General features: G+C 43.0%; 2 protein-coding genes across 4 annotated transcripts; both read right to left on the bottom strand.

The window, feature by feature from the left end:
* Window positions 1-1,250: 1,250 nt before the first annotated feature.
* Window positions 1,251-4,875, bottom strand: LOC138196277 (coiled-coil domain-containing 92B-like). Its single transcript, XM_069146167.1, has 4 exons — window positions 4,538-4,875; window positions 3,986-4,125; window positions 3,834-3,881; window positions 1,251-2,482 (listed from the first exon to the last, which is right to left on the bottom strand). Exons 2-4 carry the CDS (start codon window positions 4,113-4,115, stop codon window positions 1,752-1,754), a joined length of 909 nt encoding a protein of 302 aa, XP_069002268.1. The 5' UTR covers window positions 4,116-4,125; window positions 4,538-4,875; the 3' UTR covers window positions 1,251-1,751.
* An 861-nt stretch (window positions 4,876-5,736) lies between these two features.
* Window positions 5,737-10,640, bottom strand: LOC138196273 (F-box only protein 40-like). 3 transcript variants are annotated; one of them, XM_069146164.1, is made up of 9 exons: window positions 10,598-10,640; window positions 9,420-9,457; window positions 8,701-9,262; window positions 8,093-8,568; window positions 7,398-7,577; window positions 7,066-7,307; window positions 6,663-6,794; window positions 6,078-6,416; window positions 5,737-5,970 (listed from the first exon to the last, which is right to left on the bottom strand). In XM_069146164.1, the coding sequence occupies exons 2-9, from the start codon at window positions 9,420-9,422 to the stop codon at window positions 5,892-5,894; spliced, it is 2,013 nt and encodes a 670-aa protein (XP_069002265.1). In that variant the 5' UTR covers window positions 9,423-9,457; window positions 10,598-10,640; the 3' UTR covers window positions 5,737-5,891. The 3 variants fall into 3 exon arrangements, with proteins under 3 accessions (XP_069002265.1, XP_069002263.1, XP_069002264.1); XM_069146162.1 differs by having other exon boundaries at window positions 6,089-6,416; XM_069146163.1 differs by lacking the exon at window positions 10,598-10,640 and adding an exon at window positions 10,578-10,596 and having other exon boundaries at window positions 6,089-6,416.
* Between the last annotated feature and the right edge of the window lie 408 nt (window positions 10,641-11,048).

Genomic DNA, 11,048 nt, shown 5'->3' with positions numbered 1-11,048 from the left:
TGAAAAGTACACCTCTCTTTGGCCTCTTGTGCGCCTCCTCAGACTTCTTTGAACTCTAAACGCCCTCTCTGCTTTAGTTTTTCAAGAAGTCTAGAAAGTTCCCTCATACAGGTGTATTATATGATTATAACACTTGAACTTATTACAAATCCTGAATTTGAACCCAGAAGCAAGTAGGCCTAAATTAATTATTTGAGAGTAACTATGTCAACACTGGCTAGATCATCAACACATGAATGACCAAGAGGCCCACAGATCTGCCCCTGTTGTCAAGATTAGGTTGTACTGCCACCCAGTGCTCTAAATCGACATGAAAGCTTGTGAGTAACAATTTAAAACCTCTACTTGTAATTCACAAGTCATGTAATACATAAACATTTTTAAAATGGTTAATAACACCCAGTTGTAAGCTGATGTAAGTTTTTATTAATGTATGTTTTTACAACTACTGCTCATCTTTGTGTGAACCCATGACTGGATGCGAGCATTCAGCTTGGTCTCTAGTGGTTGACATGTTTATGAACGCTAAAAAAAAGTCCTTACAGTTGCTTACAATACAATTTGTATTTTATGCTATTAAATGTTTGCATATTGCTTATGAATAATAAATATAAGGGTTTAAAGTAAAGCGTTTCACCTGGCAGGGTTACTATTATGTTGGCCTATTGTAAACTACAATTTATGGCTGCAACTAAAGATGATTTTCATTATTGATAACTTTTTTATTTAACTGGCAAACCTTTGGTCTATAAATTGTCAGAAAATTGCAAAAATTGTCATTGAACATTGTCATTGAACATGACATTTTAAAATGTTTCTTATTCCCCGAACGACAAGTTTACAGTAATAAAAACAGAGCAGGGATTATATGACTAATTGTTTAAACTCCAGTACAACTTGAGAAATAATTGTGCAAAAACTATGACTCGGGTCCTTATACAAAACCAGTTGAGCACTATGATAACCATGTGTGACTAAAAATAGGCCTTTTTCACAAAAGATATTTTGACTTGTGACAGTATGAAAAGCACAAGTGTAAATAACACAAATTAATGATGGCTGAACTCCATTTAGCTGCTTCAGTTTCAGAGTCCTCTGTCGTGCATGCTGCTTACTGTCACACTGTCACAGCTTACTGAGACACTCGAATAGAACAGAGCCTTCATTTTCAGTAACACCTGTCTGACAAATCAAAATGTCTCTCTAAAAACCTTTCTAACTGCTGAAAACAGACAACATGACAACAGGAATGCTGTTTTGCCATTACGAGGCACATTGCATGAATTTAATAAAGTGCAAATCATACAAAATGTCCCTAAGCCTTCTAGGGTGACTCTCCGGACCTGGAATACGGCTAGTGCAGTGAAAAAGCAGATTGCCACTTTGAGCGGTACGGTGTAAGTGTTCATAGACTCAGAGGCGAGGCTACTAATTATAGGCAAAAGCTGTGATCAACAGTGTCGAAATCAAAAGGCATCCATATGAACCCCGATTCAGTCTTTCTTGACCCCATTTCTTCACACATTCAAAGTACATGCTGTACCATCAATGTGACAAATTCAGTTAATACGTCTATGTGTAAGTTGGATCACACACTCTTGTGCAACTAACTCTAAATATCTAATTCACTTCCTGAAATCTACAATCACAAGGTTATATCTCTCATCTGAACCTTTTTTTTTTTCGAGAATAACTGCATCAGATGTTGGCCGAGACCTGCTGGAAGACAACTTCACCTCTCCCTGTCTTCGTCACAGAGCAGTTTCTCCCTCTCCTGCTCCCATGTCCACCCTCCTTTGTACTCTGCTGTCCTCTATGTCCTCCCACTCGTCCTCCATCCCTTCTCCATCCTGCGTTCTGATTGGTTGGTTCATCCGAAGGAGGCGGTATCTAAGTGGTACCAAGAAGAGGGCGGGGTCAGGCATGGGGTGTGGCCTCTGCGGCGACGTCACCCTCTCCTGTGGTACGCAAGCTCTGACTCTCTCCTCCCTCACGCTGACACGCCTCTTGTGTCTCATCTCTGGTTGGCTGGAAGAGGCTGGAGGAGGCGGAGAAAGGAGCCAGGCCGAGCCCTCCCCTTCACCATCTTCATCGTCCTCTTCTTCTTCTTCTTCTTCATCCTCCTCTTCCTCTTCCGCTTCGTTTCCCTCCTTTCCTCGGGCTTCCTCATCTCTTTCTGCAGCGGACTCTGAGCTCTGCCGCTGCTGGAACAGTTTTAATCGTGCGGCGTGGAGCTCGTGGCAGAGGGTCGTCGTGGTGACATTTTGACGTTGGAGCTCTCGACTCAGCAGTGTGATCTTGTGGCTGCGACGTTTGAGCTCCTCCAGGAAACGTCGCTCTTCATCCCTGAGGCTCCTTCCAAGTGCTGACGCTCGGGCCCGGCCGGCCCGCAGCTCCCCACGTGCAGCGACCATTATGCACTGCTGGTCCTCCAGGAGGCGCTCTGCAGCCTCACACCGTGCTGCCAGCTCTGCTTCCTCCTCTGAGAAGTATACATAAACACATCGTATGCAGTGGAGTATATGTGCCCACACATACACATTGTTTCCATAGATGCTAATGCTATAAGAAAATTGCACAGATGCAGAGATCTTTGTATCTCTTAGGATGTCAGGCTTTGTTCTGTTTTTGACGCTAAAAACCTCTTTCATTTCAACTGCTTGATAGTCTTATAAACAGATATATTCATATGAATGAAGAATCTGTGGGACAAGATTTTGACTTTGGAAGTGTTCTGGTTTCCATTTGCAGGCCGAGTGGTATTGACCAATCACGTTTGAGCAGGTCTTTGGTTGCATGCAGATAAACAGTCCATGTTCAGAGCAACAGAGGTGGAACTCATTGGCTAAAATGCAATTTCAGAAGCCATCGGCTATCAGCTATTTATTAATTTTGTTGTGGGGGGTTTAAAATGTTAACCAAGTATAAACTGGCTAATTGTGAAAACATCCTGTCGTAGACGTTGTCTCTCAACTCCAATACCATTCTTGCGTCTCAAGTTGTTAATCAGACTGTAAACAATGGTCGGCACACAGAAGGGGAAGTCCTGGCCCTGACATCTGCAGGCTACACCAGAACCCCCCAAAATACTGACTGACGCCCCCGGTGGCTAATTGCTGGCAGGCCGAGATTGTTTGCTTGATCAATCCTTTTCCTATAACATTTCATGCACTGATAAATAATACACAAAAATACAGCACTTTTACTTCTCCATGATTTAGACTGCATTTTGCACATCTGTTGAGGAGGCAGTTTTAAATCAGTGCTTGAATGTTACCTCATAAAACAAAGACTTCATTTGATGCAATGTTTTGCTTTTTCAAATCAAAAGCACTTAACAGTTGTGAATAACGTAACACGTCTTCCAAACAACCATGTTGTTAGTGTTTCCTGCCATAAAAAAAACTCATGATGGATGCAATGATCCAACCTTTTCTCTCCCTATACTGATTCTCATACCTCAACTCACAGTATGTATCGGTATTTAGCATGAATACAATTTACACTTCTAAATCTGTATATCTTATTGTGTCGAACTCATTGTCCAACATGGTGGAAACATTCACTTTTTATGATGACACTCACAAGAAAACTGTATCTGTATGTGGATGGATTAATAGCTGATACTCGATCTGCGTTGCAGAAATACAAATGTCTCAAAGGTTTCCTCTCAGTGTCCTGTAATAACGATATATTATGCCTCATCCTTGTGTCCTTGTGAATTTTCAGTCCTTCTCTGCACAGCCTTTGTGCTTTCCTCTCCATAATTATGATATCAACTTTCTGCGTCTCCCACAAATCATCCTTGTCAGCAAGGAGTTGTAATTTCTTACCTGCTGTATTTCTGTCAGGAAACCTGGAGTCCAGCTCACAGCTTAGCTCTGCAGACAAGAGGAGCACAGGCACAGCAGGCAGTAAAAGATGAGACAAGGTGACAGAGAGACATGAAGACACATAGAGACCTGCAGGTCACCAGTGGACTTACCATGACAGCGCCTCTTCAGGTGTGTGATCTCCAGCTGCAGACCGGTGAGCATGGCCAGGTGCTCCTGCTTCAGGAAGGCGATGTCCCTCTCCACACTGGCCACCTGCTGCTCGAGCCTCCCAGCCTCCATGGCTCAACCCCTGCATGCACACAGATGCTGGTAGCTGAATGTCTTGGGATACTGCATCTGTTTAGTGTCTCGGTTGGAGCCTTAATATCAGTGCTTGGATATTAAACTTCAGTTCCATTGCAAACAAATAAAATAGCTTATAGTCATCCAAAAAGAGTGATAAACCATCTGCAACTCCACTTAATAGTAACATTATATTCTATTTTACTGCGATTTCGCAGCATAAATCCTGTTGCAACCTTCATTGCTGTTTTTTTTTCTGCAACATTTCAAAGGTTTATAATTTTCTTCTGAGGTTATATGACAGCAGCTGCCCCTGTCTCTTGTTTAATGTCATTCCGTTTCTATATACGCTGTCTGATTTCCGCGCACAGCGTCTACCTGTATCTGTGCATCCATCTCCATCAGTGACCGTGGCCTACCGTGATACTGAGGCGGTATCCTATCCAAAGCGCTTCTCATGGATCGCCCTGGTGCTGGATCTCCGTCCTTGATGCAGCAGAAACGGAGAAAACAAAAGAGACCGTGCAAAACGTTCAGTCTGCAAAAAAAAAAAAAAAAAACGACGCTGGTTTTCCCTTTCTGCTCCCGGGAGAGCTGTTTTTCGCTGCTGGCTTTTTTCTAAGTGTGAATGAATCCTGCTGCAGCCAGAGCCGAAATAACCTCCTCATAACCTTCTGGTTGTACGTGCAGTACGGTGCCGTGCTCACAACAAAGCAGCCGGTATGAGGGGTTAATAGTGCCACCATGCAGGAGGAAGACGAAGAGGAGGAGCTTCATGACAAGGATGGTACCAGCTGTTGCCAACAAGAAAAGGTATCAGATATTAATTTAATGATTCTCTGAGATGATAGTGAGCTCAAAATGTCATCTTATCTCTGGGCTACAATGTGTTTCCATTTGGAAAAGCAGAGGGATCACAAGAAATAGGAATAGTTATTAAAGTCCGGCATTTAGAGTTAATATTATAAGATAAAGTTCTCAATATTAGGAGTGATTTGCAGTGTTAAAATTGTATTATTGACTTGCTAGCATTAGCAGCCCTTTTGAATTTTTTACTCGGCTGGTGTGGTGCCAGTTTTAACTGCTTATTATACCGTTTGGTAGTTTAACCAACAATAATTATGCACCAAATTTAATATGATTTTTTTTGTAATATTTCCCTCTGAAATGTAGAGGAGTCAAAGTATAAAGGTGCAGATAACTGAAATACTCAAGTTAAATACAAGTACATGCGCAGTCTAGCTTTTAAATAGCTATAGAAAACACTATAGCTGACTGGTTGCATCCAATAATTGAATCAGACTGCTGCTCTTCGCCTCACTAATGAGATGGAAGACAATTCAAAAGCAGCAGGTGAAGAGTGGACGTATCCATCATGGCCGATCATCTGCTCCCGAATGCTCTGTCAGTATATCTACATAAATCCTAAAAAACAGTTTTTCATACCAGAGATGTTGCAGTAAATGGATCAAAGCTGTACACAGAGGCCACCATGAAGCTCATGTAGACAGTATTTATTCCATACTGGATGTACCACATAATCGTTGTATTTGTACAGTGTAATCTGAGCATTTTTGTAGTAATACACAAAAAAAATTATTTGAAGTATACACAGCAGTCCGAGTAAAGCGTTTATTTTTCACTGTTGCAAGGTATTTCTTGTGAAATGGGTGACAAGCTTCGGCCTCCCCTGACTGCACCCCTGTTTCTCACTCATGCTGGGGAGGAGAACCGGCTCACTGTGCAAAGAGGTCTCATAGTACGGACAGACTTTTAGATGGTCAGAAATAGGAGGGATGTCTGCCATATGCCACGAATCCACTGAGGAGAACAGATGACTGAACTCCCATACCTGGAAAGAAACAGGAGCAGAGTCAGAAGCAGAGAATAAGAAAACATGGATCACAGCTTGTGGTGATATAAAATACAGAAATGATGAGGCACTGGATTATTTAGTACATAGATCTCACAGGCTTGGCCCTCCACTTGGCTCCTCCATGTGAGTAGGTCTTCCTCTCCCAGCGGAGGGTGACCATCCCTCTCTCCTGCAGCAGAGAGGAGCACACCTCCCTCATGAGGCGGGACACCAGAGCCAGCTGAGACAGGGACAGACTGTCCAGAAAACTGGCCATGTGGCACAGCACCTCGTAGGGCAGCGAGATCAGAGAGTCCTCAGATCCTCTAGCTCGACTTCCTCTATTCCTCTGAGAGGTGGAGGAGTCTGCTGTGCTCCTGAGGGAGTTGTCGCCTAGTGAGGCCAGAAGGGTTGGACGCAAGTTGAAACTCCTCAGCTGCTGACTGGAGGAAAGTAAAAGTGAATGAAGTTTGTATTCACTAAATATTAGTTTCCCAATGTTTTCCACATGGGACACGTGTGATCACATGCATGATACATGTTTACCACATGTTGCAACATACGATAACATGGGAAAAATATGTGGCAAAAATTGACATTTCTGTCCATCTAAAGTCATGAAAATATAAAAAGATGAATGTCAGATCCAAATATTAGACTCTGGAGTGACGAGTGTGAGTTGTGCTCACTCGTAGATGACGGTGGCTTTATGTGTGGAGGGCTGAAACCTCCTCTGGCTGTAGGTGCATCCCAGATATGCAAGGGGGCATCTCTGCTCGAACCAAGTACTCAGACACATCTGAATGTCATTGTGCACGTTTCTGGGAAGGAGATGACAGTACATATTTTTATAACACACACACAACATGTCCATAAGCAGCTAAGGAAGTAGAAGGCAATCATATGCAAGTGGGTAAAAACGTAAAAGACAATGAAAGTAAAGATAGAATCTGGTCCGATTTTACATGAACAGTATTTATCTACCGTTTCAAATTTGGAAGTGGTTGCATGCTTGAGTTCTCAGTGACAAATCAGTATTTAAACTTATACTAATCTGGTAGCCACATTCAAACGACAGACTGAGCCAAACACCTGAAATGTGTGGCGAACTCTCTGCGGTGGAAGGTGTGACCGCAGAGGAAGGTGAAGACACAGCTGGCTTTGTTGTGTCTGCTGTTCACGCTCTCTGCCTGCAGCTGCAGATGAAGGTGAGGCGGTCTGTCCACCACCAGCTCCGCCAGCGTCGTCTTCCCTTTGAACGGAGCCGAGCGGAATGAGTGCGTCTGTGTTCCCACGTCGACAAAAAGCCCATCAGTTGCCTTTGACTCACTGATCTGTGTGGAAACCAATTAACCACGATGCCTAATTTACTAAAAAAACAATATTAATATTTTTTTTCATTTCATAGTTTCTACTTCTTGTACCTTGTGACCCATGACCTCCTTCTCAGCGTAACCCAGCAGGGTGGCCGCTGCTTCATCAGTGCACCAGTCGTCCTCACTGACTCCGAGGTCCGAGGTGTCCACACAGCGAGGTTCGCTCTGAGCGTGGGAAGCCATGTCGTGCAGATGAACCCGCTGCCTGTAGTGATAGCTGACAGGGACCTTACAGGAAAGAATACATGAAAATACATTACAAGGCATAAGAGCACGGTGAAGACACATTTTTTAAACTATTATTAGATCAGACAGTATGTTCTGTTGACGTTCTTTTTAAAGCTGCCTGTTAGAGGCCACATTTGTCAGTCCAACTGTGTTAAAGGGCACAAAACACGTTTTTTTTTCTGCTTCTTACTCCGAGTGACAGGATCACATATAAATACACTTTTTCTGTCAAAGTTAGAACAGTTTTGTAAAATTTACAACAGAATTCTGTCTGTCCTGTTTCTCGGTGTGTTTCCGGCTGGTTTGAAGTGGGCGGAGATCAATGAGAAAAGGGTGATGACACAAATTTCTGAGTACCAATCAGGATTTAGCAGCACTTGAATCAAAATCAGATGACAGTTTTAAGGCTCTTTTCTTGTTGACTCTCTGCAGTTTTTTTTTTTAAGATAAGGTGTCAGTACACTTCAACATTATTTTCTGTTTTACAGTAAATAAATGTAGCTTGAAATTGTCACCTTGAAAGAGCGCAGTGTCTGGACTGGAATAGGCTCCAGGCTGCCGTACACGAAATCATCCTCCCTCGGGGTACAGGCCTTGATTTGTCCGAAGGTGAGCAGCATGCGCCCATTATGCACCACATACATGTTGAACTCCTGCGGGGTGAGCTCCTTCGCCAGACGATCCAGCACCCCCTCATTCCACGGGGCATGCCCGGACGTACTTCTTTCTGGTAGAGGGCAGTTTTCGTCCGCAGCAGAACTATCCTCATTTGGATCTCTCTCACTCTGGGTTTTCCCCTTCTTACCAGGTGTTGGGTTTTGTTTGGGGTTGTCTAGGTTTGCCTGAGCGGCAGCACAGCCACCTCTCTCCATGCTGAACATCATCTCACACAGATTGTATTTCTCTTTTCTGAGGCTTAAGAATTGCCCCTCGCTGTTCTGTGCAGTGTCTTCACCAACATTATTCTCATCGGAGGTGTTTTCAGTTTGACCTGCAGGAAAAAGACAGTTTAGCAAAGAAAATAAGTCACAATGTATTGTTTTTAAAGTAAATACACTTTTGAAATCAGCTTTTTCCTGGAAGAGACATCTTTGTGTTGCACTAAAGTATATCTGTTATTCACCTTCACTGGTATCTTTGTTTGTGACTCCATTAACAAACCCTCTGACTGCTCTCTCCTCTTTCTTCTCAACCTTTATTTCCTCCACTTCTGCCTCCATCAGCTCCGGATAGAGGGGCTTCATTTTCAGGCGGCTGTAAAGGTCGGACTGATCGACCAGAGCCATGGCAAGATCCAGAGCCTCCCCTTGCTGCTCACTTTCCTTCAGCACATTATCCTGCAGGGCTTTGTTGCTGTGTGGGTTTGTGTCATCAGTCGGCCAGCGGAGCCACTCCATGGAGCAACACACCACGCTGGCCGGACACACCTGGAGGTGAGCTGCCCGCGAGGAGCGGGGCAGGTGGATCGGGCAGCCGTACGCAGCGTTGAGGCAGGGCACCCTCACATTGGGGCAGAGCAGCAGGTGATCCTCTTCTTTGCACAGGTGGAAGAGAGCCCCACAGAGCAGACGGCAGGGGATGACCGCACAGCACACGGAGACCTCCACCCGAGCCCTGCAGCGACGACTGTAGCAGGACTCACAGTGGACATGCTGTCGGTTCCTGGAGGCTCGAGAACGCTGACTCTGATTGGTTGAGAAAATAAAATAGAGGAGCCAACCAGGATGAAAGATGAATTAAGGAGAAAGGTGATTTACACCACAGTAATACAGCATTTTATTTGCTTAATCTTTGATTCACCACCAATATTCAGTTTGTAAATACATTAAGTCTGTGACTCACCATATCCACAGGACTTTGAACCAGCTGGTTTTGTAAACCTGCAAGAAAAATACAGAACATTTACATATTGATACTTTAATCTGTGACAACTGCCGTGAAACAGTGACTCACACTGGCCTGTAACGACCAACCTTTTTAACTTGTGACCCCTGAACACAAAGCAGTGTATACTTGTGTTGCATCATCAGCTGTCACGTATGTCAGATTATTATGGTCAGGTCAACCAAAGAGTGACAAAAAGTGTAACTCACAAGAAAACAAGAAGAGTTTACAGCAAGCTTTGCAAGTATTTAAATATCAACATCATCATCCCAACATGCTCACAATGACAGTCCTTACATGCTAAAGTGAAGCGGGTTACATTTGCCAAAAGTTTGTTTGATGCAAAACACAAAGTGCAGCTGAGGAATTTTTAGCAGTTTTTAGTCATAAACCAAATAATTGATCAAATCTGAATTTTGACCCGATGATGGCGCTCAATAAATCATCAGGGACTGACCAAAGTTGTTATAATTCATCTCGAGGGGAACGTGAAAGGTTGTACCAAATTTCATTGCAATCCATCTGACATCTGACACTCAAATCCACAAAGATGGCACTACAGGAAAAATCTGTCGATCTCCAAAGTCACTAAACTGAAACCTCTCAAAAACAACTCTGTACCAACTTTTATGGTGATCAAATATTTCAATCTGAACATAAAGACCAACATTGCTGCCCTTAGAAAGGACTTAAAGAGGAAAATGAGAAAAAAAAAATATTTGCACAGCACAAACATTTATCCTTTGTTTGATCTTGTTGTCCAATGACCCCTCAGGTTTGTACTACAGGGTGTCAGTAACCAGTAACACAGACCAAACAATAAATCAGCAGCACAAAAAACAGCAAAAACAAGCATTTTTGCACGGATGTAACAATTTGTGTTCTCCATGCACTAAGCATCAAACCTGCCTCCACGGCACTCTTATACATGCATTAAAATGTACTTAATCTATGTTCTGTAAATCTCAACATAAGTCCAAAGAACCCCAAAAGCAACTGAAATATTTAACTTCTACACTTGTATTACTTGTCTGAGTAGTTTCACTGCACTTATTTTCAGTTTAGATCAACAAAAACAGATATTATCAAACTAATTCCTTCACAATATGATCAAACCTTCTTGCTAGATGTCTTACCAAGGTTCCACACAGACGTGTTGTTTTGTCTCTGGTTTTATAACGCTGATTTCAGTCCTTGTGCTCTTTGAGCTGGCAGGTTAAAATTAGCTGAGCAGCAGCAGGCAGGTTAAGGAGGAGAAATAACTCCCCCCTCGGTTTCTTACTCTGCTGCTGTAAATTCAAACCACGGCCACCAAACGTTATAAAAAAACTCACTATTTCTTTATTCTGGGGCAAAAATTACGAGGCCCAACTCCTGTTTTCGCAAAATAATATATTGTTTAATACCTCTGGAATAATACACACAGATAGTTTTTTGATAATACTTATATCTCCACTAGAGGACACTGTTTGGATATCAAATAAGTCTCAGCCTCATTTTGGTCCCTGTAGGTTGAAATCAATTGTCTGCAGCAGCACATTAAGGATCAGAACGAGGAAGGTGAGACAGATTTCCTGATGTAAGTAG

The sequence above is a fragment of the Embiotoca jacksoni genome, unplaced genomic scaffold (assembly GCF_022577435.1).
Source record: "Embiotoca jacksoni isolate LCO1_2020_lvr unplaced genomic scaffold, fEmbJac1.0.p SCAF_13, whole genome shotgun sequence".
NCBI classification, from domain to species: Eukaryota; Metazoa; Chordata; class Actinopteri; family Embiotocidae; genus Embiotoca; species Embiotoca jacksoni.
This window is presented reverse-complemented; position numbering and strand designations above follow the sequence as displayed.

Bases quoted from the DNA above. Each gene is read 5' to 3' on its own strand.
- LOC138196277 (XM_069146167.1), bottom strand. From the start codon at position 4,115: ATGGAGGCTGGGAGGCTCGAGCAGCAGGTGGCCAGTGTGGAGAGGGAC. The intron at 3,882-3,985 runs GTAAGTCCACTG...TCTTGTCTGCAG, and splicing joins CCTGAAGAGGCGCTGTCATG to AGCTAAGCTGTGAGCTGGAC. The intron at 2,483-3,833 runs GTAAGAAATTAC...TATACTTCTCAG, and splicing joins TCCTGACAGAAATACAGCAG to AGGAGGAAGCAGAGCTGGCA.
- LOC138196273 (XM_069146162.1), bottom strand. The intron at 7,578-8,092 runs GTGACAATTTCA...CTTTCCTGTAAG, and splicing joins AGACACTGCGCTCTTTCAAG to GTCCCTGTCAGCTATCACTA. The intron at 6,795-7,065 runs GTGTTTGGCTCA...TCTCCTTCCCAG, and splicing joins GAGTTCGCCACACATTTCAG to AAACGTGCACAATGACATTC.